Source organism: Heterodontus francisci, chromosome 11 (genome assembly GCF_036365525.1).
Source record: "Heterodontus francisci isolate sHetFra1 chromosome 11, sHetFra1.hap1, whole genome shotgun sequence".
Classification (NCBI taxonomy): Eukaryota; Metazoa; Chordata; class Chondrichthyes; order Heterodontiformes; family Heterodontidae; genus Heterodontus; species Heterodontus francisci.
This window is the reverse complement of record NC_090381.1, coordinates 86,908,903-86,933,608: the sequence shown is the minus strand read 5'-3', so window position 1 is coordinate 86,933,608 and position 24,706 is coordinate 86,908,903. Positions and strand designations below refer to the sequence as shown.

Sequence of the window (24,706 nt, the reverse complement as noted above, 5' to 3'; positions counted from 1 at the left end):
CTACAGCTTGGGAGGTGGAAGGTAGCTGAGATTTCAATGAGAACACCCCAGGCAACTCCGAGCAGCTTTGGACCTAGAGTCTGGCCGACCTGGCTGAAGGGCACCAACAAGGGCACTTGCAGAGTGGCTGGTTGCGGAGCAGGCATACTGTCATCCAGAGAGAGGACAGCAGGTTCCTCTTGAATGGAGCAACACCTCAGCCCTCCTACTATAGTGTAGTACTGTAGTGATGTAATGCCTTGGAAGCCTGTTTCAAGAGTGATACCCAGAGCCAAGGAGGCAGCCATTTAGGCTTCTGCAGCAGTAGTTTATGCTGCAATGGAAGCCAACAAATTTGTCATGAGACGCTTCATATGGTGGGTTGCACTGTGCTGTTGATGGGCCTGGTCACTCGTTCTACATTGGAAAGAATGGGCTTCATGCTCTGCACAAATTCTTGTGCCAAGTGGTAGTGAACTCTGCAACATTGTACGCAAAATATCCAGCAGACTGCCCAGCGCACCAAGCAGTTCCTGGTGTTTGCCCATTAGCCTTCTTTGATAGCCTTGCTCATCAATGTCTGCATCTGGGACACTGCAGATAACTAGTATGCATCTTCACGCTCCAGCGTGTTGGCAATTGTGGTGGCCTATCTCTCTACCTTAGCTCGTGTTCATGTGCCCGGTGAGATCCCGCATCTAACCCAAGCTCTAAGTGTCTTACTGCATGCGGTCAATATCAGAGCTGACAGCTGCGAGAGTTAGATCAAGTCAATCTTCATGATCAGTCTTGTCCTTTTCCTCCTCTGACAACAGGCTTCACATTCTGAGGAGCTGAAATGAGAAAGTGGCATGGATTACTTCATAATCCGAGGGATGAGATAATGCACTATGTAAATGCAAATTTTTCTTTCTTAACTTGAATGGTTCAGAACAAGAACTTGGTGCTAATATAAAAACAAGAAATGCTGGAAATACTCAGCAGGTCTGACAGCATCTGTGGAGAGAGAAGCAGAAGAACTTGGTACTGTATTGTGTACTGCATTGTGAACGTGCCTCTCAGCAGCTGAATAATTCATCTCTAGCTTCTCTTCTCCCTCAATGGAATTCTCCAACACAGCCAAGGACTGCAAGTGGGCCTGTGCATGCATCTGTGAATCTCACTGGGAGCACCACCCCCCCACCCCCCCCACCACCATTGTATGCTATAGCTACCAAGTAGGTACCTCCTGATTACTTTTTGCTGTTCAAATTTCAAAACTGGGTGTAATTCTAAACATTTACTCTTTCTAATGGCAGGCTCACATGTATCGATACACGAGAATCTTGACCCTAAAGTTGTGAAGGTCAACGGCAAGATATTTTGTTTGAAATGGTGCAGAGTGTGTCAGTTTTATCGCCCTCCCCGCTGTTCACACTGCAGACTCTGCAACGTCTGTGTGGAGGTGAGCAGCTCGAAAGTAGACAGACTGCACGTGGGCAGATGGTATGAAATAGAACCATAGAAAATACATAGAGTAAACATTTTTTATCTTTGATCTTTTCATTTTAATTCTTTCTTTTGCTCAACTCCTCGTTTCTCATTTTTGCATCGCTTTCTCCTTCATTTAGAAAAAAATGTATTCTGCCCTTAACTGAGAAATCAGCTGAAATATTCATCTATGGTCATGCATGTGATGAGTTTGCTTGATTAACTCGAGGGAAGAAACGGTGCCAAAACCTAGATTAAATGGGTTGATGATAGGGTAGATTATTTCTGCTTTCTCATGTTCTAATGTTCTTGACAATAATGTAACCTGCAGACCACAGACCATGACACGTGATAAACATTTATAGCACACTGTGTATGCTATGAATAATTGATGTTTGTTGTTAATGTGTTACCTAATGTTTTACAGGGCTGTTGAAAGTGGGAATTTTGAAATGTATCAGCAATTTAGCTGCTAAAACATTGCCGATTTTGGGTGACTTGTTAAATCATCAGGGCTGTTTCTCATTCCTGATTGCTACCCGGTGGCATGCACTAGAAGTGCGAGTGTAGATGTTAATCCAGATGTGCAAATATCAGCACGTGTACATATCAGCTATATGAGCTACACTCCTTTAGCTAATGTGGCAATTCTTCTGTATATGATGCTCCATTCTATAAACAATTTTAACCTCACTTACCTGGCAACAAACTTAGGGAGTCAGGTAGGCTGCCATTTTACAGCCCACCCAATTTGACTTTCCATTTGGATAGGATGAGGTGTAATACTGGAGACTAACAGATAAACTAATTAATGCATAATGAAAGAACACATAGGGCCTATTGCGTGGTTCAGCTGTGTAAACACCTTGGAAAAATGTCTCCCATTGCACTAATGTCACAAACACTATTCCTACAATAATAATCAGTTTCTTGTTCCATGACATGGAATAAATAGGGATTATCAGTGTTCAAATTACAGGCTAGGTACCCAGATCTTTATTGAAATTGATCTTCAATCCAAAAGTATCAACACATTGAAATATATGAGAATTTAATATCAGTGATTTAGCAACTTCCAGTACTTACACTCCAGAAGGCTTTGCATGTTCTCTAATAATATATTCAAAAATAATCATAACATTTAAATATTCCTAATGTATTGAATTAAACAGAATTAATAAAAACTTTAAATTATTTTGAATGAACATAAATTTAAGTTATTTTGGAGTGGCTATTTTTTTTCCTGTTTTTGATTGCAAATGTTCAGCTTTACTCGTCCCCTTAAGGTGTTCAATCCTTATTGGGTTACAGTTTTATCCCATCCCGTACCTCACCCATGCGGCTATTATTTATGTGTAAGCCTTAACAGTGACTGTTGACTACTAAGAGCATTAGCTGAATCTGATTCTATCCTCACTTGACATCCGCACAGATGCACCTCCAGCAAGGATCATTGAATAACAATCAAGAGCAGGAATCCTGGAAGATTTTTCCCTCCCTAAACCTTAAGCTAATGAAGCCCTTCTGTTGGCAAGCTGCAATGAATTAACGCAACTTAGATCAGGGATCATACCTGAAGCCTTTCTGAATCGTTGAACTACTAATTGAATAATTGGATTCTTGTAGACTGCCATCAGTTGGAGCCTTCTATTTTAATAAGATATAAAAAATGTATAATATTAATAATTGAAAACTGCTTTTTCTTGTTCCAGGATTTTGACCACCATTGTAAATGGGTGAATAACTGTGTTGGGAGAAGGAATTACCGCTTCTTTTTCCTCTTTGTCTTCTTTCTTGCCCTTTACATGCTGACTATTTTGGGGTCCTGCATCACGTACCTTATTCTCAGCCACCATGAGCCAATGACAGCAGAGAAGGGCACTACGTATCCTTTCATTCTGATTTGGAGCTGTAGACAGAATCTCTGGGACTGGAGTTCCCAAACTAGCACAATTTGATAGTGGGTGGGAGGTGAGAAGAGCTTGCTTGGAATCCTCAAGCGCAGTATTGCCACTGCTGGAAGATCAGTACTGCTGAGGATATCTTAAAACTCTTGCTTTCAGAACTGTTACAGGGAATCCTGTCAGACACTTAAATCAAATCGCAGATTTTCCATTTGCCACCCAAGCATAAAACTGACATTATGTATCGGCTGCTCATTATAGAAAACGCCTGATTTTCACTCTCATTGATTTAAATAGAGATGAAAATTGAGCTGTTTCTCTAGTAGGTGGTCAATCCGCAATGCTCGTAATACGCCTGGACAGACATATAACAACCTACCCCACACACTCACTATTTGTATAGGAGTACCTTCAAATTTCTTAGTCTCAAGCCAGTGAGAACAATATTGCCAAGTGCTGAGGGAATACCTTGGAATGCCAGTTCATGGCTTTACAGCAGGCTTCAGACTTTTGCTGTCCAACACTCCAGTCCATCAGCCATATATAGTTTTAAGACTGGTCCATGAGTTTTCCTTAATAATAACTCTCAGTTATGCTGTCATTATTCCGATTGCTTTTTTCCTCTTTCCAGTTCTTTTCTTGTTCGGAGCTCATATTGAACTTATTGTGTTGGGAGAAACCATGTCTGAAGAGGTAAGACATAAAAGTGTCAAGAGGCAGTGTAAACGAAATAATTTCACCAAATATGACAACTGCTGATGATATAGTAACTTTTTCTGTTTTATTCTCTGAACCTTTTGTCCAAACTCCTTCACTGGTACCAATTTAATCAAGGGTTCTGCCAAACTCCCAGTAAAATACTAAAGGAAACCACTAGGAAGGGGCACTGACCCAGTTAGGCGTGGTCTCTGCTGAGTCAGTATTCCATCTGCCTATTACAAGGCCAATGACACTGAGGAGTTGGAGCTGCAGATGGGCTCTTCTTACTTCAGGAGTTTCTGTTTCCCCACCTCAGTAGCATCCAGAGTATTATTGGAGGCTCATATACCCCTCCACAGGGAATTGAATTGGGGTCATCAACCATTGCTAGAGAGGGAAGCCTTCATCTCCAAACAGTCAACTAGACACCTGCCTTTCCACTCCAAACATTGCTGATATTGTAGACTGCCTTTAAATTTAAAAAAAATTCATGACAAAGCCAAGATTTAATAGAGCTTATAAAGTTCTGAAGTGTATTGATTGAATGAATGGGAAAGATTAGTCTTTCCAGTTGGGTGGTTGGTGATAAGCAGTCATCAATTTAAAATTATCACGAAGAATGAGGACAGAGATTAGAAAAAAATTGTTTTCACAGAGGATTGTAGGAATATGGAATGAGTGGTATCAAATTGGCTGCCTGTTAAACACTGCGTGGCTTCCCTCTACATTGCCTTCAATGGTCGAATCGATATTGGCCATTTTGTACCCCCACCAGCTTGAAAGTTCTGTCGAATGTTTTTCCACAAGGAGTGGTTGAGGCAGAGACTATTGCTTCTTTTAATGGAATGTTGGATAAATATTTGAAGCCAAGAAAGATACAAGGATCTTGTGTGGCTATAAGATGCAAGGAGAGTTTGGGACAGAGGGGTTAGTTTTGGGTTTCTCTCGCAAAGAGCCGGCACTCAAGATATTTCTGTACTGTAAACTTTTATGTTTCTAAGCATCTATGGTTCAATTACAATATCCTATTAATGATATTTCAATTCAGTTCTGCCTATTGGCAGCTATCTAGATGCTAAATGCATCTTATCTGCAGGCATTTTTAGCAATGGACAGTTGTCAGTGGAGGAAAGCATCAGGCAGTAATTGCGACTGTTTATGGCCACCAACATCACTTCTAGATGAAAATGGTATACTAGGGAAGAGAATTTGGCACAATGCCTTATCAACCAATCTTATTCTTCTGCCATCATCACCCCCCACCAATGCCCCACCCCCACTCCTCCACCCACTGCAGCCCATCCAAAAGTGGGCAAGAAACCTGAACATTGGTGTCTCACCAAACTATAGCATTTGTTAAGTTTTATTGCAATGACTTCTGCTGCATAAAGCAATGATCTCTTTTTCCCTATGACAGTACAATGAGGAGGGGGATAGGAAAAACCCCTTCACACATGGATGGAAAAAAAACTTTTTCAACATGCTGTGTGGTCGCATTGTGCCAAGGTGAGTTTATCACTGTGGAAACTAAAGAATGGTCACTCTCTTTTATATTGACAATCCACAATGCCATTTCTATACAAAAAAATCTTTGTGTCATAAAATTTATTAGTGTATGCATTGATATATTTGCTTGCAAATATAGAGGTAAAACATTGTGGACATAGCTGTTCCATCAACTCCCTCAAAAGCTGTCCAAACGTGTTTCTGGAGTAAATCAGTTACTGTATTTTACAAGGGTTTACAAAAAAATGGATGTTACTTTTTACTTATGCAGTGGTTGAGGGAACATATATTGGTACAATGGAGATGAACTTCCACAAGGATTCTCCTGCTAATCCTCTGTAAAAGAGGCAAAACTCAGACTTGCAGACCAAACATCCCACATCCCACAGGGCGGCACAGTGGCGCAGTGGTTAGCACTGCAGCCTCACAGCTCCAGCGACCCGGGTTCAATTCTGGGTACTGCCTGTGTGGAGTTTGCAAGTTCTCCCTGTGTCTGCGTGGGTTTCCTCCGGGTGCTCTGGTTTCCTCCCACATGCCAAAGACTTGCAGGTTGATAGGTAAATTGGCCATTAGCAATTGTCCCTAGTATAGGTAGGTGGTAGGGAAATATAGGGACAGGTGGGGATGTGGTAGGAATATGGAATTAGTGTAGGATTAGTATAAATGGATGGTTGATGGTCGGCACAGACTCGGTGGGCCGAAGGGCCTGTTTCAGTGCTGTATCTCTAAACTAAACTAAACTAAACATCCCATACAAATTCTATAAATCTCAAACTTCCTGACAAACAAATCTTTCATAAATAAAAACAAGAAATGCTGGAAATACTCGCTTGTTTTTATTTCAGATTTCCAGCATCTGCAGTATTTTGCTTTTACAACAAATCTTTCAGTCAGTCTTGCTTCTATGAACCTTCTGCTGTGTTTAACTAGGAATTGCAAGTAATCATTGTGATTTCATAAGCATGCTACAAGCTAATGACATACAGACAGGCAATGAAGTGGATCAAAGATTAACGCTCGATCTTCTCTTACTAATTAAAGTATTTGCAGCTGGTGTTCTTCAGTGCAACTGTTTATCCCTCTCTTTTCCCTAAAGGTACTGGCTCTTGCTGGACTATGTGTTCCAGTCACTGTCCAGTATCACTCAAATCTTATTTTTTATGTGTGAAATTAGACAATGACTCCAGCAGTATATTTAATCACAATAAACAATACCATTGAAGTGATGCTGGTTCTTAACCATGTGCATATGATACAAATCTTTGAGCAGGAGTCACTGGATAATAATTAGGAGTTGATTTTATCCTACGAGCAACCCTAAGTCTTTGAGGATTACCAAGCATTAATTCAGAACTTTCTGTGATTTGACTAAATATGGAGGGAAAATGTGTGTGTGGTCTATGAAAGGAAATTGTCTGGTTGCTATTTGATGATTTCTCATGTTCTTAAGATGTATTTTGAGTTAGGAACCTATATATGATCCCTTGGAGTGTGGGGGTGCAAGTTTGGTTCCCCTTTTCCATCATTGCACTGGATCCCTGATCTCATATATGCTTGTGTTAAGATAAGAAATAATATAATGCCCCCCTGTCCCCGCTCTGCTCTGTATTACGTTTCTAAGTTTACATTCCCATTACTGTAGGATTAGTGACCTTGAAATTGCTCAGGACATGAAAGTACTGGCAGCCAGCTGATCCATGCCCAGAGAACCTCCCCCACCATCCTTCTCAGAATCAGACACTTTCCCCTCAATCCCTGAGCAAAAGTTATGATGTGGAAACATGTTTTTAAACTTTCCCCTCTTCTGGGCTCTAGAATACATTTTTGGCCTAGACCCCACAGGTGTGATTCAGATATACTCTTCTGAAGGCTGCTGTGTTTCCACTTAGCATTCCAGCCTCCACAGATACCCAGGGTCCCCATGCAGCCAAAGACACAAAAACACATGGCTTAGGAAGTCCCCGACATTCACTTCACCTCCAGCTGTTCATTTAAGTGGCTTTCACAGATTGCTGGAAATGGCAGACAGCCCATGCAACAAAGTCTCTGCTGTTTTCCTGCTGCTTCCACTAGGCTCCTGCCAGAATTAACAGTGGCGAAACTCCCATGGAATTGCTGGGCCAGTATTATGTCACAGGGCCTGTGCGATCTGACACTAGTCAGTGTTTTGCAATAAACACTGAACTCCTGGAGCCGGATTTTCAAATGCTGGCGGGGTCAGGAACCCACATAGATGCAATTTAAAAAGTGAGGTCTCGGATGATGTCTCTGGATCCTGATGCCCCTGGGATAGACTTCAATTTTTAAAGTGAAGGCGGGGAGGAGGGAAAGGGGAACCCACTCACGACGAATTAACGGCCCATTAAGTGCCTAAATGAACTTGTTAATTGGCTGGAGAGGTTGGAACTGCCATTTTCAATTTGAATTTTGGCAAACCCAAACAGTCTGGTACATATAAGTGCACAGCTGTCGGGTTCACGTTGGGGAGAAGAGAAACTATTTTTTGTAACATTATAAATTATGGAGTCCTGGGGGATCTTGTGATGGATCATGGCCATTGCCTTAGATTTGGATCTTTCAACACTGTCTTCCTCTTTAATGCTGCTGGCCCTCATGCTGCCTTCTGTCTTTGCTGCCTGTGCTCTGAGTCCGCCTCCTGCCCAATTAGGGCATTAACATATCAATATAGAGTTGACAGGTCTCGGGGCCGGCACCCAGAAATTATCCCGACCCCATTTTGAAAATTCAGCCCCTGATTTCACTCGCACTGAGAGGCAAACACTGTTTACAGTGCAGGGATCTCCTAGAAGGGAAAGTGAAGCAGATAGGATGCCTTCATTGACTGCTCTGGTTTGCATTTTCGCAGCTGACCAATGTCAGTATTGCCAGTGGTCATGAGATCACCAATCATGAGTTCTCCCCTGCAACTTAGTTGGAATGGTGGAAGGGTAGTGGGGGTTGGTGTGGGAGGTGGGGGGGGGGGGTGGTGGTGGCAGTAGGGAGACACTTGCAAGGGGAGAGTTAGGTGTGAAAAGAAAGGGACTATGAAATTCCCAAAAATGGAAAGAAAAGCAAATAAAAGAATTATATTTATACATATTATGCTGCGTTGGAGTCTCTCCATTTATTGAATCCACTGAAGGTAGTGATTAACAATAGGTAAAACAGAAAAATGCTCTAAAGTTTTGCTTCAATAAACCTGAAAGCAAGGAAGCAAAATCTCTAGTGAAGGGGTGTAACTAACAATCTAACATTATTCAATCCAGATCACTTTTATTCCACAGATGAAATGTTATAGTGCCAAAAGAACAAGAATTATAAATGGCGATTTTAACCCCATCTGCTCAATGGAAACTGGGTGGGCAGAGAGTTAAAATTGCCCATGAGACTCATCTGCTGACATCCCACCTGTTGTTGTCCCACACCAATCAGACAGGATGCAATTTTAACCTTTCTCTTCTAAACAGGCAAAGGAGTCACCTGCTGGTTTCCAGCAGGTTCCTTCTTTAAATATGCAAATTGGGCTCCACTACATAATCCGGCCCCAACTGTTACCTTAACTGGAGGATTGTGCAGGGAAGCTGGGACAGTATAGTGGGGAGAGTATCCAGGAACAGAAGAGGCACAAATAGCTTAAGTCCTTTTACTTCTTTTGGCTCTCCTTGTGGGGCCCGAAGAGCAGAAGTGCAATCTGGGCCCCACCAGAAAAGTTTTGTCCAGGCTTTCCCCGTCCCCCCAATCGTGAATCCCCTCTCGGTGACTTATCTGAATGTCTGGGACTGTTCCTTCAGTCCACAGTGGCAGGGTAGGCTGCTTCCTGCTGGTTTTGGGTGGGAGACAGGCTCTGCGGATAAGGCCCTGGAGTTAAAATCTTCCCGACCTCACGCTGCTGAGATTGGGATGGTTTGATGTCCAGCTTGTTCTGAGCTAAAATCAGAGCTATAATGTTTTGAAGAATATTTGATCATCTGTGTGCAAATTTATTCCTATAACCTTGAACTAAATTCTTAGCCGTAAATGTATATATTGCATATTGTCAGAAATACTAACCATATGTTCACATATGATAGTAATAAAGGTATTTCTATGTCTGAGGAGCTATTAGTGTGTTTTCCAGCATCACAGTGCATCAGCTTTTTTCTTATTCATTCATGGGATGTGGGCGTCGTTGGCTAGGACAGCATTTATTACCCATTCCTACTTGCCCTAGAGAAGGTGGTGGTGAGCTGCCTTCTTGAACCGCTGCAGTCCATGTGGGGTAGGTATACCCACAGTGCTGTTAGGAAGGAAGTTCCAGGATTATGACCCAGCAACAGTGAAGGAACAGCGATATAGTTCCAAGTCACGATGGTGTGTGGCTTGGACGGGAACTTGCAAGTGGTGGTGTTCCATGCATCTGCTGTTCCCTTGTCTTTCTAGGTGGCAGAGACTGTGGGTTTGGAAAATGCTGTCTAAGGAGCCTTGGTGCATTACTGCAGTGCATCTTGTAGATGGTACACACTGCTGCCACTGTGCATCGGTGCTGGAGGGAGTGAATGTTTGTGAATGGGCTGCCAATCAAGCTGTACAAATCAGTAGACTTGGAGGAACAGGAATTTCCCTGGGTGCTGGTATTCAAAGGATTAAAGAGGTTGAATAGAGTCATACAGTCATTTACGGCACAGAAGGAGGCCATTTGGCCCATCGAGTCCATGTCAGCTCTCCATGGACCAATCCAGTGAGTCCCACTCCTCTGCTCGATCCCCATGGCTCTGCAAGTTTATTTTTAATTTGTACAAGTTTTGGAGCACTGTGGAACACATTGGAAGATACTGTAGACTGGCCTAACCTGGAGCAGCTGTCATTTACTTGGTTACTCAGTGATCTAATCCTTCAGGTACCTTGGATCGCTTGAGAAACTGGAAACAAAAAGGACATCAAGGAAGAGAGATGCACAGCAGGTTAGTAAAACCTCATACACACATTCTACAGTATATAACATTCACACACATTTCTACACATAACATACAAAGACATTTATAAAAGAATATGAGTATAATGGCCTCTGTACTTGCCTATTATTGGGATGGAAATGAAGAAGATAACAAACAAGTTGATAGGCTGTTTAGACATTGGATGATAATGGATGTTCCCAATGATGTTTTTATGGTGTATATAGCGATACCACTATTCCCAGCTGGAATGGAGATGATTGAGTAATACCCCCATCAATCAGGCCTGGAGACCACACTGCTGTAAGTGACTGGAATTGATGTTATGCGCATTATTTGAATTATCTAACTATCCTCCACTTACTGCATTTTGTTGTAGACATTACTGTGCTTTTATCAGGAGATGTTATTGTAGTTTCAGTCATGCATGAGTTTTGTTTGTTGCAGTTCATATTGTGTCTTTTTAAATCAACTCTGTCAATAGCTATGAATGAAATGAAATGATATGTTATGAACTGCATTTGTTTCTGTTGTTTGTAGTTAAATATACTTGTTTGCTGTAAATCCTGCCTTGCCTCCAACTCATTGGCCGATACAGTGTTGTCAATAACCACACTGATTTTTTTTACTGGGTAACATAAAAAAGGAATTTCCCTGAGATCAAAGAGGATGGGAGCATTCTCCTGTGGAGAAGAAGTACAGTGGATGCCTGGTAGCATAAACACAATACTACCAGCCTGGAATTGATACTCGGGCTCAGCTCAATAGCTACTGTATAAATGCAAAATCTATGTCAAAATATTCCACAATTCATTTTTATGATAGCCAGCTGACTCTAAAAATGGTGAAGTTCTGGGGCAGAAGACCCAGATCCTAACTCACTCCTCTCCCCGGCTCTGGAACATATAAATTACTTGGATATTGGAATACAGATTAAAATGTCAAAATTTGCTGATGATACCAAACTTGGAGGTGTGGCAGACACTGAGGATGATACCGATCGACTGCAACAGGACATAGATAGGCTAGCAGAATAGGCAGACAAGTGGTAGATGGTATTTAAGACAAAGTGTGAGGTGATGCATTTTGGCAGAAGGGATAGGGAGAGGCAAAATGGAATTAATGACACAGTTCTAAAGAGTGTGCCAGAACAGAGGGACCTGGGGGTTCATGTGTCATCTTTGAAGGTGGCAGAATGTATTGAAAGAGTAGTTAGCAAAGAATATGGGATCTTGGGCTTCATAAATAGAAATATTGTGTATAAAAGCAGGGAAGTTATGCCAAACCATTATAAAGCTCTGGTTAGGCCACAACCAGAATACTGTGTCCAGTTCTGTTTACCACACTTTAGGAAGGAATGATGTGAGGATCTTTGAGAGGGTGCAGAGGAGATTTCCCAGAATGGTTGCAGGTGTCATGGGTTTCGTTGTGTCATTTTAAGCAACACAATGAGGTGCGTGGTTTCCAGTTTGTTGAATATTTTTGGTAGGTTTATTAACCACTAAACGAGTATATACAATACAGAGCAAACTCGGGTGTTACAGTTGCTGAGTGACTATGGCTTCTAGTCACATGACTGCATCCTGGTACTTAGCTCATTAGCATAATGAGTTCTTAAAGGAACATCACTCTAAAGACAATCACAGAACACCAGGGGTGAGGGAATTAGCTACAAGGTTAGGTTGGAGAAGCAGGGGCTGCTGTCCTTGGAGCAGAGGAGATTGAGGGTAGATTTTCTAGAGGCGTACAAGATTATGACACGTTTAGGTAAGGTAGACAAAGAAAAGCTGTTCTCATTAGTTGAACCTACAAGGACTAGGGGGCACAGGTTAAGGGTCTTGTGCAGGAGATGTAGGGAGATGTGAGGAAGAATTTTTTATGCAGCGAGTGGTAATGACCTGGAACCTTCCAACGAGGGTGGTGGAAGCAGAGACAATCAATGATTTCAAAAGGAAATTGGATGGGAACTTGGGCAAAATAAATCTGTAGGGCGAAAGGTATAAAGCAGGAAAATGAGACTGATTTGATTGCTCAACAGAGAACCGGCATGGATTCAATGGGACAAATGGCTTCATTCTGTGCCTTAATGTCTTTATGACTATATAAAAAATGGGCCTGCAGAAGCTCTTCATGAAATAATTATAGAAAGTCAAAGAGCGGAATTTTAACATGGCGATGTACCGGAAGTGGAGGGGACTCAGTAGTGTGTGGGGAACCTGGAAGTAAGTGCAACACGTCGGTCAGTAGCCTTTTAACCCAGCCACTGTATTTGCATCTGACCTCTGTGTTTCCTGACCAATTCGTGTGAGCGGGCTTGATGATGACTTGCATGAGTCAATTTCAACTGAAATATTTAAAGGGACGCTGGAAAGATGACAGTTGTTGGATCTGGAGATGGGGGAACAGAGGAAATAAGTGTCATTATGGGGTACCAACATGGCAAGCCTGTGCTTTGCTTCACAGATGCCTCCTTAGAACTGATGAGTATAAGGGCCCACAGGGAGATACTATTCCCTGCCATGGAAGAAAGAAGCCTGCCTCTAAGAGAAGAAGGCGTGGCTGGAGATTGCTCAAGAGGTTATCAGCAAGACTGTGGTGCCACACTTCTGGATAAAGTACCAGAAGCGGTTTAATGGCCTAATCAGAGCAGGAAAGGTGACTACAATGGCACATTCAACTATATCCTGATGTGCGTATCACCCCAATCCCCTCACTCTGCCTTTTCAAGCCTACTTCAGCACATCACTCCTCACACTAACTTACCTTGCTGGTGCCCCCATCCCTCTCTGTCTAATCACTTCCTCACATCCTCATCTGTCCATCTATCACTGACACTCACCCTTATCTTTATGTAATGTCATACCTATCCCTCATAATCACTTTCAATACATGTTGTCCATCTAATCATGCAATACATTCCCCATTACTGTCAGTTATAGGTCTCTTCATCCCTCCTTGCAGGGATACAGAGACAGAGAAGCAGATGTGGCCATCCAGCTATCTCCATATTAACAGCTGCAGAGGAGGATGTGCTGGAGATTAGCTGAGTCTTGACATGCATGGCCATTGGAGATGGAGAGATGGGGGCCTCCCAGCTACCTGGTGATGGAATTGAATATCACACAGTCACATGGCATACAGCACTCACTCATGTTCCCTTGGTGCCAGCAGTCAATGAAGCGTTGTTGGAATTTAATGTTGAGGTGGTGGCCCTGCCCACCTTCTGAAAGGTCGGGGCAGAGCCCGCCTCCGCCGGGCCTGGAAGCCACGCTGCTATTTTGCCTGGCCCAGGCCCTTAATTGGTTTCATTAAGGACTTTCGCTCCTCCGAGGCAGAAAGTCCCACCTCCAGTAGCTACCGGCCAATCAGAGGGCTGGCAGCTCTTCAGTCCCAGCAGCGCCACTCGGAGTGATGACCACTGCTGGGATTGCACCCAGCAAGAAGAGGAATGATGGACGCTGCCCTTCAAAGAGGTAAGTGGAGGTTGGGCATCGCTGGGGACAATCGACTTGGTCCCGGGGAGCATGGTGGTGGGTTGGAGAGCAGGGCGGGGGGTGTGGGGGGTGGGGGGCGGTGGTAGTTTTCACGGTGGAGCCCGTGCTGCCAGGGTGGCCCTCCATGGGGCATATGGTGCCCAATCAGGTGGGCCCCCCACCCCCAGTCCACAAGGAGGCTGTCAGATTTACTGGATGGCCTCCTCAGGTGCTGAGGTGCCCATCACCACTGGTAAAATACCAACAGCGAAGGGAAGAGGGCTGTAAGTTGCAATTAATTGGCTACTTAAGGGCCTCAATTGGTCTGAGGGGATGGGCCATTTAACACCTCCCCTATCTCTGGTAAAATAGCAGCAGGGGCGGGTAAGCAACAGGCATGGCATCCCCCACCTCCCACACACTTTTACCCCCCGCCCTGCCTTCTAGCCCACTTGTGGGGGGAGTGGGGGCATGGGAGGATGTTAAATTCAGGCCATGATCATGTGCATAGCTTTGGCTTCAAACATTCTTACTGTGACAGTTCTAATTCATGTCTTTAAACTCCCACAGACCCATCAAGCATCCTGCAGGAGGTAGAACAGGAGGTCAATGACAACCCCTCAGAGTGGGTCACTCTATCTAAGAGTGCACTGTCACAGGACTCACTCAGACCATGCACCAGCTCAGATATTCACTCTTCAGTAGGACCGGTAAGGAAGGTAGTTGTGTTTTCACCTGCTGTCTCACACACCACTAGTGAGCAAGAGCAGATGGTGGAGATGGGAACAGCAGTGCAGAATCAATGTTAGTGAGCGCAGGACACTCCAAACTCTGCTCTGATGAATGCAGATGCTGAATCTTGGTGGGCATCGACAAAGAGGATAATTCTGGAGCAGCAGCAAAGAATGTGCGAGTTACTGTCAGGCTTTCCGGCCACACTCTGCCCACGTGCAGAGAGATTGGAGGAGTCCATCTCAATATGGGTGCCAAGATGTCGCAGTCCTTTAGGCTGATATCTTAGTCCATGGAAAGAGTGGCCTCCTGCATGAAGCATCAAACACGACAATCAAACGAGTGCATGCAGGCCCTCACTAATGGTTTGCAGACCCTGAATTCCACCTTAAGTAGGATTAATGAAACCCCCACCTTGGCTGTTAATCGCCCCAGTGATCTGCAGCAAAGTGCTGCCCAGCTCATTGCAAATAGGGAAGTGTGAGTGGGCCTGAGAAGGAAGATGGTGAAAGGGAACAGGGAAGTGGAGACACTGTTCAAAGTGCTGCCACTTCTCACCTGTTGCCTCCCCACTAGCCACCCTCAGTCAGTACCCCACGCTGCCTTGTGTCCTGATCGTTGAGTCTGCCCATGCACAGGTGCAGGTGGGGCAGTCTTTGGCAGGGTCCTCATGGGCTTCAAAACCCAGAGGACATCAGCCAAGAACATCTGAGCAGTCAGAGCAGGGATCTGAGCAGTCTGCCTGCAGCTCTGCTGAAGCCACAGGAGTTGCACCATGTAGAAGCAGAAGAAAAAGGAAGCAAAAGCTTTGTAGTTGCGCAAGAGTATGCACATGCCGGAATAAGGAAATGTACTGTTGTGAAGTTTCTGTTGTTTAGGTCAATCGCATAAATTTTATTCTTTTGCACCACTTTCCCATTTTGTCCATTTTCTTCCTGTCAAGTGACCATCTCACTTGTGATGAATGGTAAAATAAGATTTGCAGCTGAACAGGTGGCTGTGAAAGGGATGCTTGATTAATTCTCAGACTGGCTTGTGCTGGGGCAGGTGGGGGAAGTGGATTTAGCATGTGACTGCTATGTGTGCCATAGGTGTGCAATGTGTGCCACTACTGGTGCTCTGGCTGCATCACATTCCTCCTCCTCCTGAGGGGTTCTACGTTCTGTACCATGCTCCTCCTGAAGGTTCTATCTTCACTGTTGTGCAATGCTGTGCAAAGCGCCACACACCACGATTGTTCTTGAGACCTTAGCTGGTGTGTATTGAAGGGGGCCTCCAGGACTGTCTAGATACCTCAAGGTATAGATGAGAGTAAAGCACTTGATGTAGTCTACATGGACTTCTGTAACGCTTTTGATAAGGGCCTGCATGGGTTATTGGTCAAGAAGCTAAGAGCCCTTGGAATACAGGGCAATTTGGCAAATTGAATCCAAAATTGGCTTAGTGGCAGGATGCAGAGGGTGATGGTGGAGGGTTGTTTTTATAAGTGGAAGCCTGTGACCAGTGGTGCACTGCAGAGATCGGTGCCGGGATCCTTGCTGTTTGTAATGTATATTAATTATGTAAATGTGAATACAGGAGGTATGATCAGTAAGTTCGCAGATGACACAAAAATTGGTGGTGTCGTAAATAGTGAGGAGGAAAGCCTTAGATTAAAGGACGCTATAGATGGGCCAGTAAGATAGGCAGAGCAATGGCAAATGGAATTTAATCCTGAGAAGTTTGAGGTGATGCACTTTGGGAGAAATAACAAGGCAAGGGAATATACAATGGATGGTAGAACCATAGGAAGTACAGAGGGTCAGAGGGACCTTGGTATACTTGTCCATATATCACTGAAGGCAGCAGCACAGGTAGATTAGGTGGTTAGGAAGGCATATGGGATACTTGCCTTTATTAGCCGAGGCATAGAATATCAGAGCAGGGAGGTTATGATGGAGCGGTATAAAATTCTAGTTTGGCCAGAGCTGGAGTACTGCGTACAGTTCTGGGCACCACACTATAGGAAGGATGTGATTGCACTGGAGAGGGTGCAGAGGAGATTCACCAGGATGTTGTCTGTGCTGGAGCATTTCAGCTATGAAGACAGACTGAATAGGCTAGGATTGTTTTCCTTAAAGCAGAGAAGGCTGAGGGGGGACCCGATTGAGGTATACAAAATTATGAGGGGCATAGATAGGGTAGATAGGAAGAAACTTTTTCCCTTAGTGGAGGTGTCAGTAACCAGGGGGCATAGGTTTAAGGTAAGGAGGTTTAGAGGGGATTTGAAGGGAAAAAATTTCACCCAGAGGGTGGTTGGAATCTGGAACACACTGCCTGAAGGGGTGGTAGAGGCAGGAACCCTCACAACATTTAAGAAGTATTTAGATGAGCACTTGAAACACCATAGCATACAAGGCTACTGGCCAAGTGCTGGAAAATGGGATTAGAATACTTAGGTGCTTGATGGCCGGCATGAACATGATGGGCGGAAGGGCCTGTTTCTGTACTGTATGACTCTATGACTCTTGCAGGTGCTTCTGGTGGTGCTCCTGCAGCTGCTTGTGGTGGTGCTCCTGCTGCTGCTGGTGGTGGTGCTCCTGCTGGTGCTGCTGGTGGTGCTCCTGCTGGTGATGCTCCTGCTGCTGCTGCTGGTGGTGCTCCTGGTGGTGTTCCTGCTGGTACTGCTGATGCTGCTGGTGGTGCTCCTGCTGGTACTGTTGATGCTGCTGGTGGTGTTCCTGCTGGTACTGCTGATGCTGCTGGTGGTGCTCCTGCAGCTGCTGTTGGTGGTGTTCCTGCTGGTGGTGATGCTCCTGCTGGTGGTGTTTCTACAGCTCCTGCTGCTGGTGCTCCTGCAGCTGCTTGTGGTGGTGCTCCTGCTGCTGCTGGTGGTGATGCTCCTGCTGCTGCTGCTGGTGGTGCTCCTGCTGCCAATGCTGCATTTTTAAAAATTTATTCTTCCATGGGATGTGGACGTTGCTGGCTGGGCCAACATTTGTTGTCCACCCCTAATTGTCCTTGAGAAGTTGATGGTGAGCTGACTTCTTGAACTGCTGCAGTCCATGTGGTGTAGGTACATGGTAGGGAGGGAATTCCAGGATTGAAGGTCCAAGCTAAAGCAACATAAATTGTATCCATGCTGGTCTGATATATCACAGATGCAAAGTGGAAATCAGATGCACAAACCTCCCAAGTAGTGAAAATCACCTCCCACGTTGTAGTAACCTGCCCCAGGAAACCCGGGTAGGCCTTTGTAGAGCTGCTGGAAGAAGCAATATGCATATGAATTGTGTGCCCTGGGGATTTTACGCAGACTTACTTTATTTTTCATGGTATGTTGAAGTTCCAAATTACTTTTGAAGCTCATCATCAACCCCATTTTATTTTTTTAACTTTCAGAAGATAAATTTAATGCAGGACTTCTAAAATAGTATGGGTAAAAAGAACTTGTAGATTTATGATTGATGTCAATAAATGTTTCCAGTATTAGCTACATTTCACATTAATTAGGGCTTACAATGCTTTTTTAGATGAACGCAATCATTTTCACAGTACAGATTGATGGATTTGGTTGAGTTACAGGTTTTAACAGATGCTTCCTGAAATAAGGGTTTTTATATGAGGAACCAAGGTGAAGCACCAAGTTGTACAGCGTGGACACCACCAAAGTTGAAAAGAATAGAATGAGAAGTTGAGACCCAATTAAGAATTAGTGGTTTGGTGACGCCACACACTAAGGTTCCAAAATTATGAGATTTAGGCTGGTAAGAACTTCTGTTATTCTGAGGTCTGTGAAAAGGATAAATTACAGATCAATCAGGGACCACAGCATGGATTTTCTCCTTGGTTATACTCAATTTCTGACTGTAGGTCTGGCAAATTCAAGAAACCATGAGGCCTTAATCATAGAATCATAGTATGGTTACAGCACAGAAGGAGGCCTTTCAGCTGGTCATGTCCATGTCGGCTCTCTGCAAGAGTAACTCAGCCAGGCCCATTCCCCTGCCCTTTTCTTGAAGCCCTGCAAATGTTTTCTCTTCAGTTACTTATCCAATTCCCTTCTGAAAACCATAATTGAATCTGCCTCCACCACACTCAGTGCATTCCAGATCCCAATCACTGGCTGTGTAAAAAAGGTTTTCCTTCATGTTACCATTGGTTCTTTTGCCAATCATCTTAAATTGGTGTCCTCTGGTACTCGACCCTTCTGCCAATAGGAACAGTTCCTCTCTATCTTCTCTGTTTAGACCGCTCATGATTTCGAATGCACAGTGGCGCAGTGGTTAGCACCACAGCCTCACAGCTCCAGCAACCTGCGTTCAATTCTGGGTGCTGCCTGTGTGGAGTTTGCAAGTTCTCCCTGTGTCTGCGTGGGTTTCCTCCGGGTGCTCCAGTTTCCTCTCACATGCCAAAGACTTGCAGGTTGAGAGGTAAATTGGCCATTAGCAATTGCCCCTAGTATAGGTAGGTGGTAGGGAAATATAGGGACATGTGGGGATGTGGTAGGAATATGGAATTAGTGTAGGATTAGTATAAATGGGTGGTTAATGGTCGGCACAGACTCGATGGGCCGAAGGGCCTGTTTCAGTGCTGTATCTCTAAACTAAACTATCAAATCTCCTCTCAACTTTCTCTTTTCTAAGGAGAACAACCCCAGCTTCTCGAATCTATCTACATAACTGAAGTCACTTATTCCTGGAATGATTCTTGTAATTCTTTTCTGCACCCACTCTAAATCTTTCACATCCTTCCTAAAGTGTCTAATATTCTAATGGAGGCCAAGCCAAAGTTTTATAAAGGTTCATCATAATTTCCTTGCGTTTGTACTCTATACCTCCATTTATAAAGCCCAGAATTCCATATGCCTTTTTAAACACTTTCTCAACCTGCCTTGCCACCTTCAATGATTTATGCACATATACCTTAAGGTCTCTCTGTTCCTGTGCTCCTTTTAGAATTGTACTCTTTAGTTTATATTGTCGCTCCTCATTCTTCTAACCAAAATATATGACTTCACACTTCTCTGTATTCAATTTCATCTGCCATTCCACCAGCCTGTCTATGTTCTCTTGAAGTCTATCACGATCATCAAAATTCACAATATTTCCAAGTTTTATGTCATCTAAAAATTTTGAGATTGTGCCCTGTACATCCAAGTCTTGGTCATTAATAGATATCATGAAAAGCAGTGGTCCTAGCAGCGAGCCTCGGGAACCCCACTGTTACCCTCCTCCAAAAAACAACCCTGCACCACTACTCTCTGTTTCCTGTCATTCAGCCAATTTCATATCTATGCTGCCACAGTCCCTTTTATTTCATGGGTTTCAACTTTACTAGCAAGCCTATTATGTGGCACTTTATCAAACACCTTTCAGAAGTCTATATAGACAACATCAATGCACATTACCCTTATCAACCCTCTCCATTACCTCAGCAACTCATTCAAGTTGGTTAAACATGATTTGCCTTTAGCAAATCAGTGCTGGTTTCCCTTAATTAATCTACAGTTGTCCAAGTAACTGTTAATTTTGTCCTGGATTATCAATTCTAAAAGCTTTCCCACCATCCAGGTTAAATTGACTGGCCTGTAGATGCTGGGTTTATACTGTCACACACCTACCTCTGTTCCGGGGTTCCACCGCTGGGCCTGGGTCTGAGGCCTCTGCAGTACCAGTGGTGCTGCCAATATTGCTGAGCTGCTGGCCCTCTAATTAGCTGACAGCTCTTGGAGGCAGGGTCCCCATCCCGTCTTTAAAGGGACAGGGATCCCGCCTCCTAAAAGTTTGATTCAAAAAGTTGGGAGGATCATTCCGGGGTGGGGTGGGTGGGTGGGGAGCATGAAAGGCAGAGGCGGGGTGCCCCCTGCCTTTTCAGCCCAGAGCCGGGTTCCCCCATCTCCAACATACAATCCAGCCCTGCAAACCCAAAATGAAAATGCTGCTGGTCATTCAAACCTTATCCTCAATTCAGAACAAAACTTTGATGTGCTGAGATACTCAAGACTAGTGCCAAAATTTAAAGAGGAGGAGGTTGAGTCATATTTGATCTCATTTCAGAAAATAGCTTCCAGGCTAATATGACCAAAATAATTCTGGACTCTCTTACAGGGTGAGTTCATGGGTAGGGCTCGTGAAGCTTTTATCCTGTTATCAGAAGAAAGTTCCTCTGATTATGAACAAACAAAAACTGCAATTCTTAATGCATATGAGCTGGTAGCCGGAAGCATATATACGGAAATTCCGATACACCAGGAAAAGACCCACACAAACTTAGATTGAATTTGAAAGAATCAAACATATAGCTGGATATGATCTCTCAAGCTGGAACCGTCATGTGAAAACTTGAGGGAAGTGTTGTTGCTGGAAGAGTTTAAAAATAGCATCTCAAGTAACATAAGAACCTACATAAAAGAACAAGGAGTCACAAGAGTAAGGGAAGCAGAAAAAATGGGGATTAACATTGACCGGAAACTGAACTGGACCAGTCACATAAATACTGTGGCTACAAGAGCAGGTCAGAGGCTTGGAATTCTGTGGTGAGTAACTCACCTCCTGTCACCTCAATGCCTGTCTACCATCTACAAGGCACAAGTGTACACTGGCGTAATGCTAAACTTTTGTACTGTTTCTTTTTTCCTTCTTTCTAAATCAGAAAAAGAAACAACTTAAAAATGAAATCCAAGGAATTTCATTTTTTCCCTTTTGTGGGAGGTGTCACAGACACGATGGGCGATGATACAACAATCATGGACTAACTCTGAAGAATTATGAAAAATGGACCTTGTCTTTAAAAAATGAATCTTTATTTTTAAAAGTGGACAATGTTCTAAAATGGCCACTGAAGAAAAGGGGACTGGTCTTTTGTGTATTCAAACAGTCTGACAAAGACAAAGGACAAATCTTCAAAGCCAAAAGATGCCAATGAAACCCATCTTACACCTATACTAAAACATTTCAGAATTGAATGTCTTCTTCTGAAACAAAGGAAGTGTGAAGTGCCATGTCCTAGACCATTGTGCAATTGCCATGGGGAGGAGAGGAGAATGTCTCCTACCAGGAGGTGAGAGGTGACACAGTTTTACCTTAAAAAAGACAGCCCAAGAGAGAGAGAGACTCACCTAGGACAGAAGCAACATCTAACAGCTTGAGTTCCAGCCAAGCCAGGAAGCACACACCCTGCTGAAAAATCCACCATCTACAATATACAGCAGTGAGAGCTAGAAATAGCCCACTGTCTTCAGTTGAAACTTCAATCAAGAAAGAAATCAACACTCATATCAGGCCTGCATCCATCTAGAATTTGATTTCAAACAGAATTCAACAAGCTTATCTTAGCCTTTCTCCCCCCACTAAAAAAAACACCTTCCTTCTCCCTTTCTCTGTTTGTTTCTTGTGTGTGTGCGTGCTAGCGAATACGTGAGTGGAGGCGGTTGTGACAGTTTTGAGAGAAGTTGTATTGATCAATCAACAATTGATTTTCTGCTTTTTTTTTAAAACCTACAAGAAAACATGTCGTTGTCTGTTTACTTGAAAAATACAACACCAAGAGGCTAAACTCCAATGCAAATACACTTGCTGCGGTCAGGTGGGGAGTTGAACAGTGGGAACCACCCACATCACACTACGTGGCCATAAAAGTACTTACACTCTTTTTTGAATAAGGGTGTAACATTTTATTAGAGTAGTACAGTCATTGTTTGTGCTATCCTTATTGGTGTGCATTAGGCGGATGGAGCAGCCCCATATCCCTTTAAATTTATTCAATTTTTGCTCCTGTCGCTCCTATACTCCTTGTACATACCTAAATCTGTACCTGTACCTAAATCTGTAATAATGCATATTATAATGAGATGACCACATTCACACCTGTTTCTAACCATTTGGGATGAAATTACACCATAATATTGTAACACCAATAAAATAGATAAAAAGGAAGTTTGCAAACAAAAAAATGCTGAATGCGAGAGCAGAGAGAAGGATCATCTATGAGATGACAAAGGTTTTCTTGTGCACTGCTTAGGAATGAGAGAGATATTCATAGAGCCTCCCCAGATGTTAAAGCAATATTCATGTCCTAGGGAGATGTGAACTTTATAAAGAGGTAAAAGTGGTTGAAGGGAACAGAAAAGTTTGGTGCTAAAGAGGAAAGTGAGATTTTTGGAGCCAGTTTTAGGAGCAAGGGAGATATGGAACTTCCATTTGAGATCAAAGGAAATATGGGTCCAAGATTGTCAATAGTTGAAGAACAAACATTGATACCATTAAGGATAGAGGTGATATCGATTGTTTGGATTCAGAAACGATGTCAAGAAATGGGCTTTGAAGACTTGAAGGAAACCATATAATGGGTAGATCGTAATCATCTTCATTGCATTTACAGGCTGACATAGAAGCTGAAAATCTAGTTACAAGTAAAAAGGCAATGAAAAAGGAAACTGCCACAAAGGCGACACGAGGTACAGTAGCTTTATTTTACACATATTGATAACGATGCTACGAATCTACTGTATTACTCTTTATTCCTTTTTACCCTTCAGGTCACAATGACCGATAAAGTTGCAACACTTCACAATATTTTTGAGGCAGAAATTAAAAGCAATGACCAAAATGAATAGTTCCAGCAATATAAAAGCTCATGATTTAAATCCATTTTTATCTTTCTAGGTATTAAAGCAGAAAGTTGGCTACACTGAATTGAAAGTGATCACTTTGTATTTCTATACTGCTTACATTCTACTTGTCCCTCTTCACCATGATGTCACTATCTGAAAGAACATCTGCCATTTTGTGTTTATCTTAGTACAGGTCATGAGTTTGAGATTTCTGTTGTGAATTCTCAGAGTGCGATTCCGTGACAATGGCAGGAAGATCAGTTTTGAAGAATAAAAACAAATTGCTGTCGCAAATGAACCTTAAACCTTTCTTTCTATAAAGGTTTAAAATAATGGGGAAAGAGTATGTTTTACTTTCATGAAAATCCAAAGTTTATCTTCCTAGTGATTAATATTTCAGAATAAATCCACTGATGTATTTTGTGGAAAAAGGCAAACTGTATTTTTTTAGGATATAATCTTCATAGTAGTTTGTGAAAAGTGACTGTTATCACGTATCAACAAGTTTGCAAGAGGAGGCCTCTTGGATTAACACATGGGCCTAGTGGGCCTGTGCCCAAAGGCCCCAGTCAAAAATGGAGCCCCTGGTCAAACTCACCATAATGCAGAAAAACTGTACACAACCACTAGATCAAAATATTCTGGCATTTAATATTGTGATTATGATTTGCTTTCTTAATAATCCTGTGTGTCAACATTCTAAAGGCTTATTTCTGCATGCCTTTTATTACACATTTGTGTTTTAATGGCCTGTCAAGGGTTGTGTCCCGCCCCGGGGGGAGGTGCACAGGTGCTCTGAATGTTATTTCTGCCCAGGGCCCTAAAATTTTGCCACATTTAACCAATTTCATCATCTCATCCACCCCTCCCAAGCCATCCCCATCCCGTTCTTACCATCCCATCCCTCCCACCAATCCCATCTCATCCGTCATGGACACAATCCCACCAGCCAGTGTAGCTTTGTTGTTGGGCTCCCCTTAACTTCTGCTGTTTTCATTCTTCACCAAGCCCCCCATCCTGCAACCACCACCGCCAACCGTTGGCAGCCACACCTGTCACACATGCCAGTCCTCTGTGCAGCCCATGTGCCTCCGCATGCGCCAGGCACCACCCACCAAATGAACACACCAATAGATGTGCTCCTTAAACTGGCCAATCGAAACAGTCCGGACAGGCAAAAAACAACTATTACTATAGATGAGTTAATGATCCACAAAGTGAGAAATTTTAGATAAAGACATTAAAAGTATACTAACATCCCATTGTATAATTCAAGGCTTTGCTGTTTTTGTTTTAAATGGGTCTCTGTAAAATGCCCCATCAAAAATCCTTCAAATTCCATTAAATGGCCCTTTTAAGCTTTTTAGATATTTTTGGGGTATTTCCTTTTGAGTATCTAATTTTTCAATTTTAGTTAAT

The 24,706-nt window shown here is 43.2% G+C and overlaps 1 protein-coding gene across 2 annotated transcripts in view; it reads left to right on the top strand.

Annotated features, from left to right (window-relative positions):
• LOC137374916 (palmitoyltransferase ZDHHC5-B-like) overlaps window positions 1-24,706 on the top strand; it is a 111,310-nt gene that overhangs the window by 76,540 nt on the left and 10,064 nt on the right. The window contains exons 3-8 of one of the 2 annotated variants that reach the window (XM_068041502.1): window positions 1,278-1,423; window positions 3,162-3,334; window positions 3,944-4,046; window positions 5,470-5,558; window positions 10,435-10,498; window positions 23,056-23,131. In XM_068041502.1, coding sequence (XP_067897603.1) covers window positions 1,278-1,423; window positions 3,162-3,334; window positions 3,944-4,046; window positions 5,470-5,558; window positions 10,435-10,498; window positions 23,056-23,131 — 651 coding nt within the window. Of the gene's footprint in view, window positions 1-1,277; window positions 1,465-3,161; window positions 3,335-3,943; window positions 4,047-5,469; window positions 5,559-10,434; window positions 10,499-23,055; window positions 23,132-24,706 lie in introns of those variants that run through there. The other variant, XM_068041503.1, reaches the window with a different exon arrangement.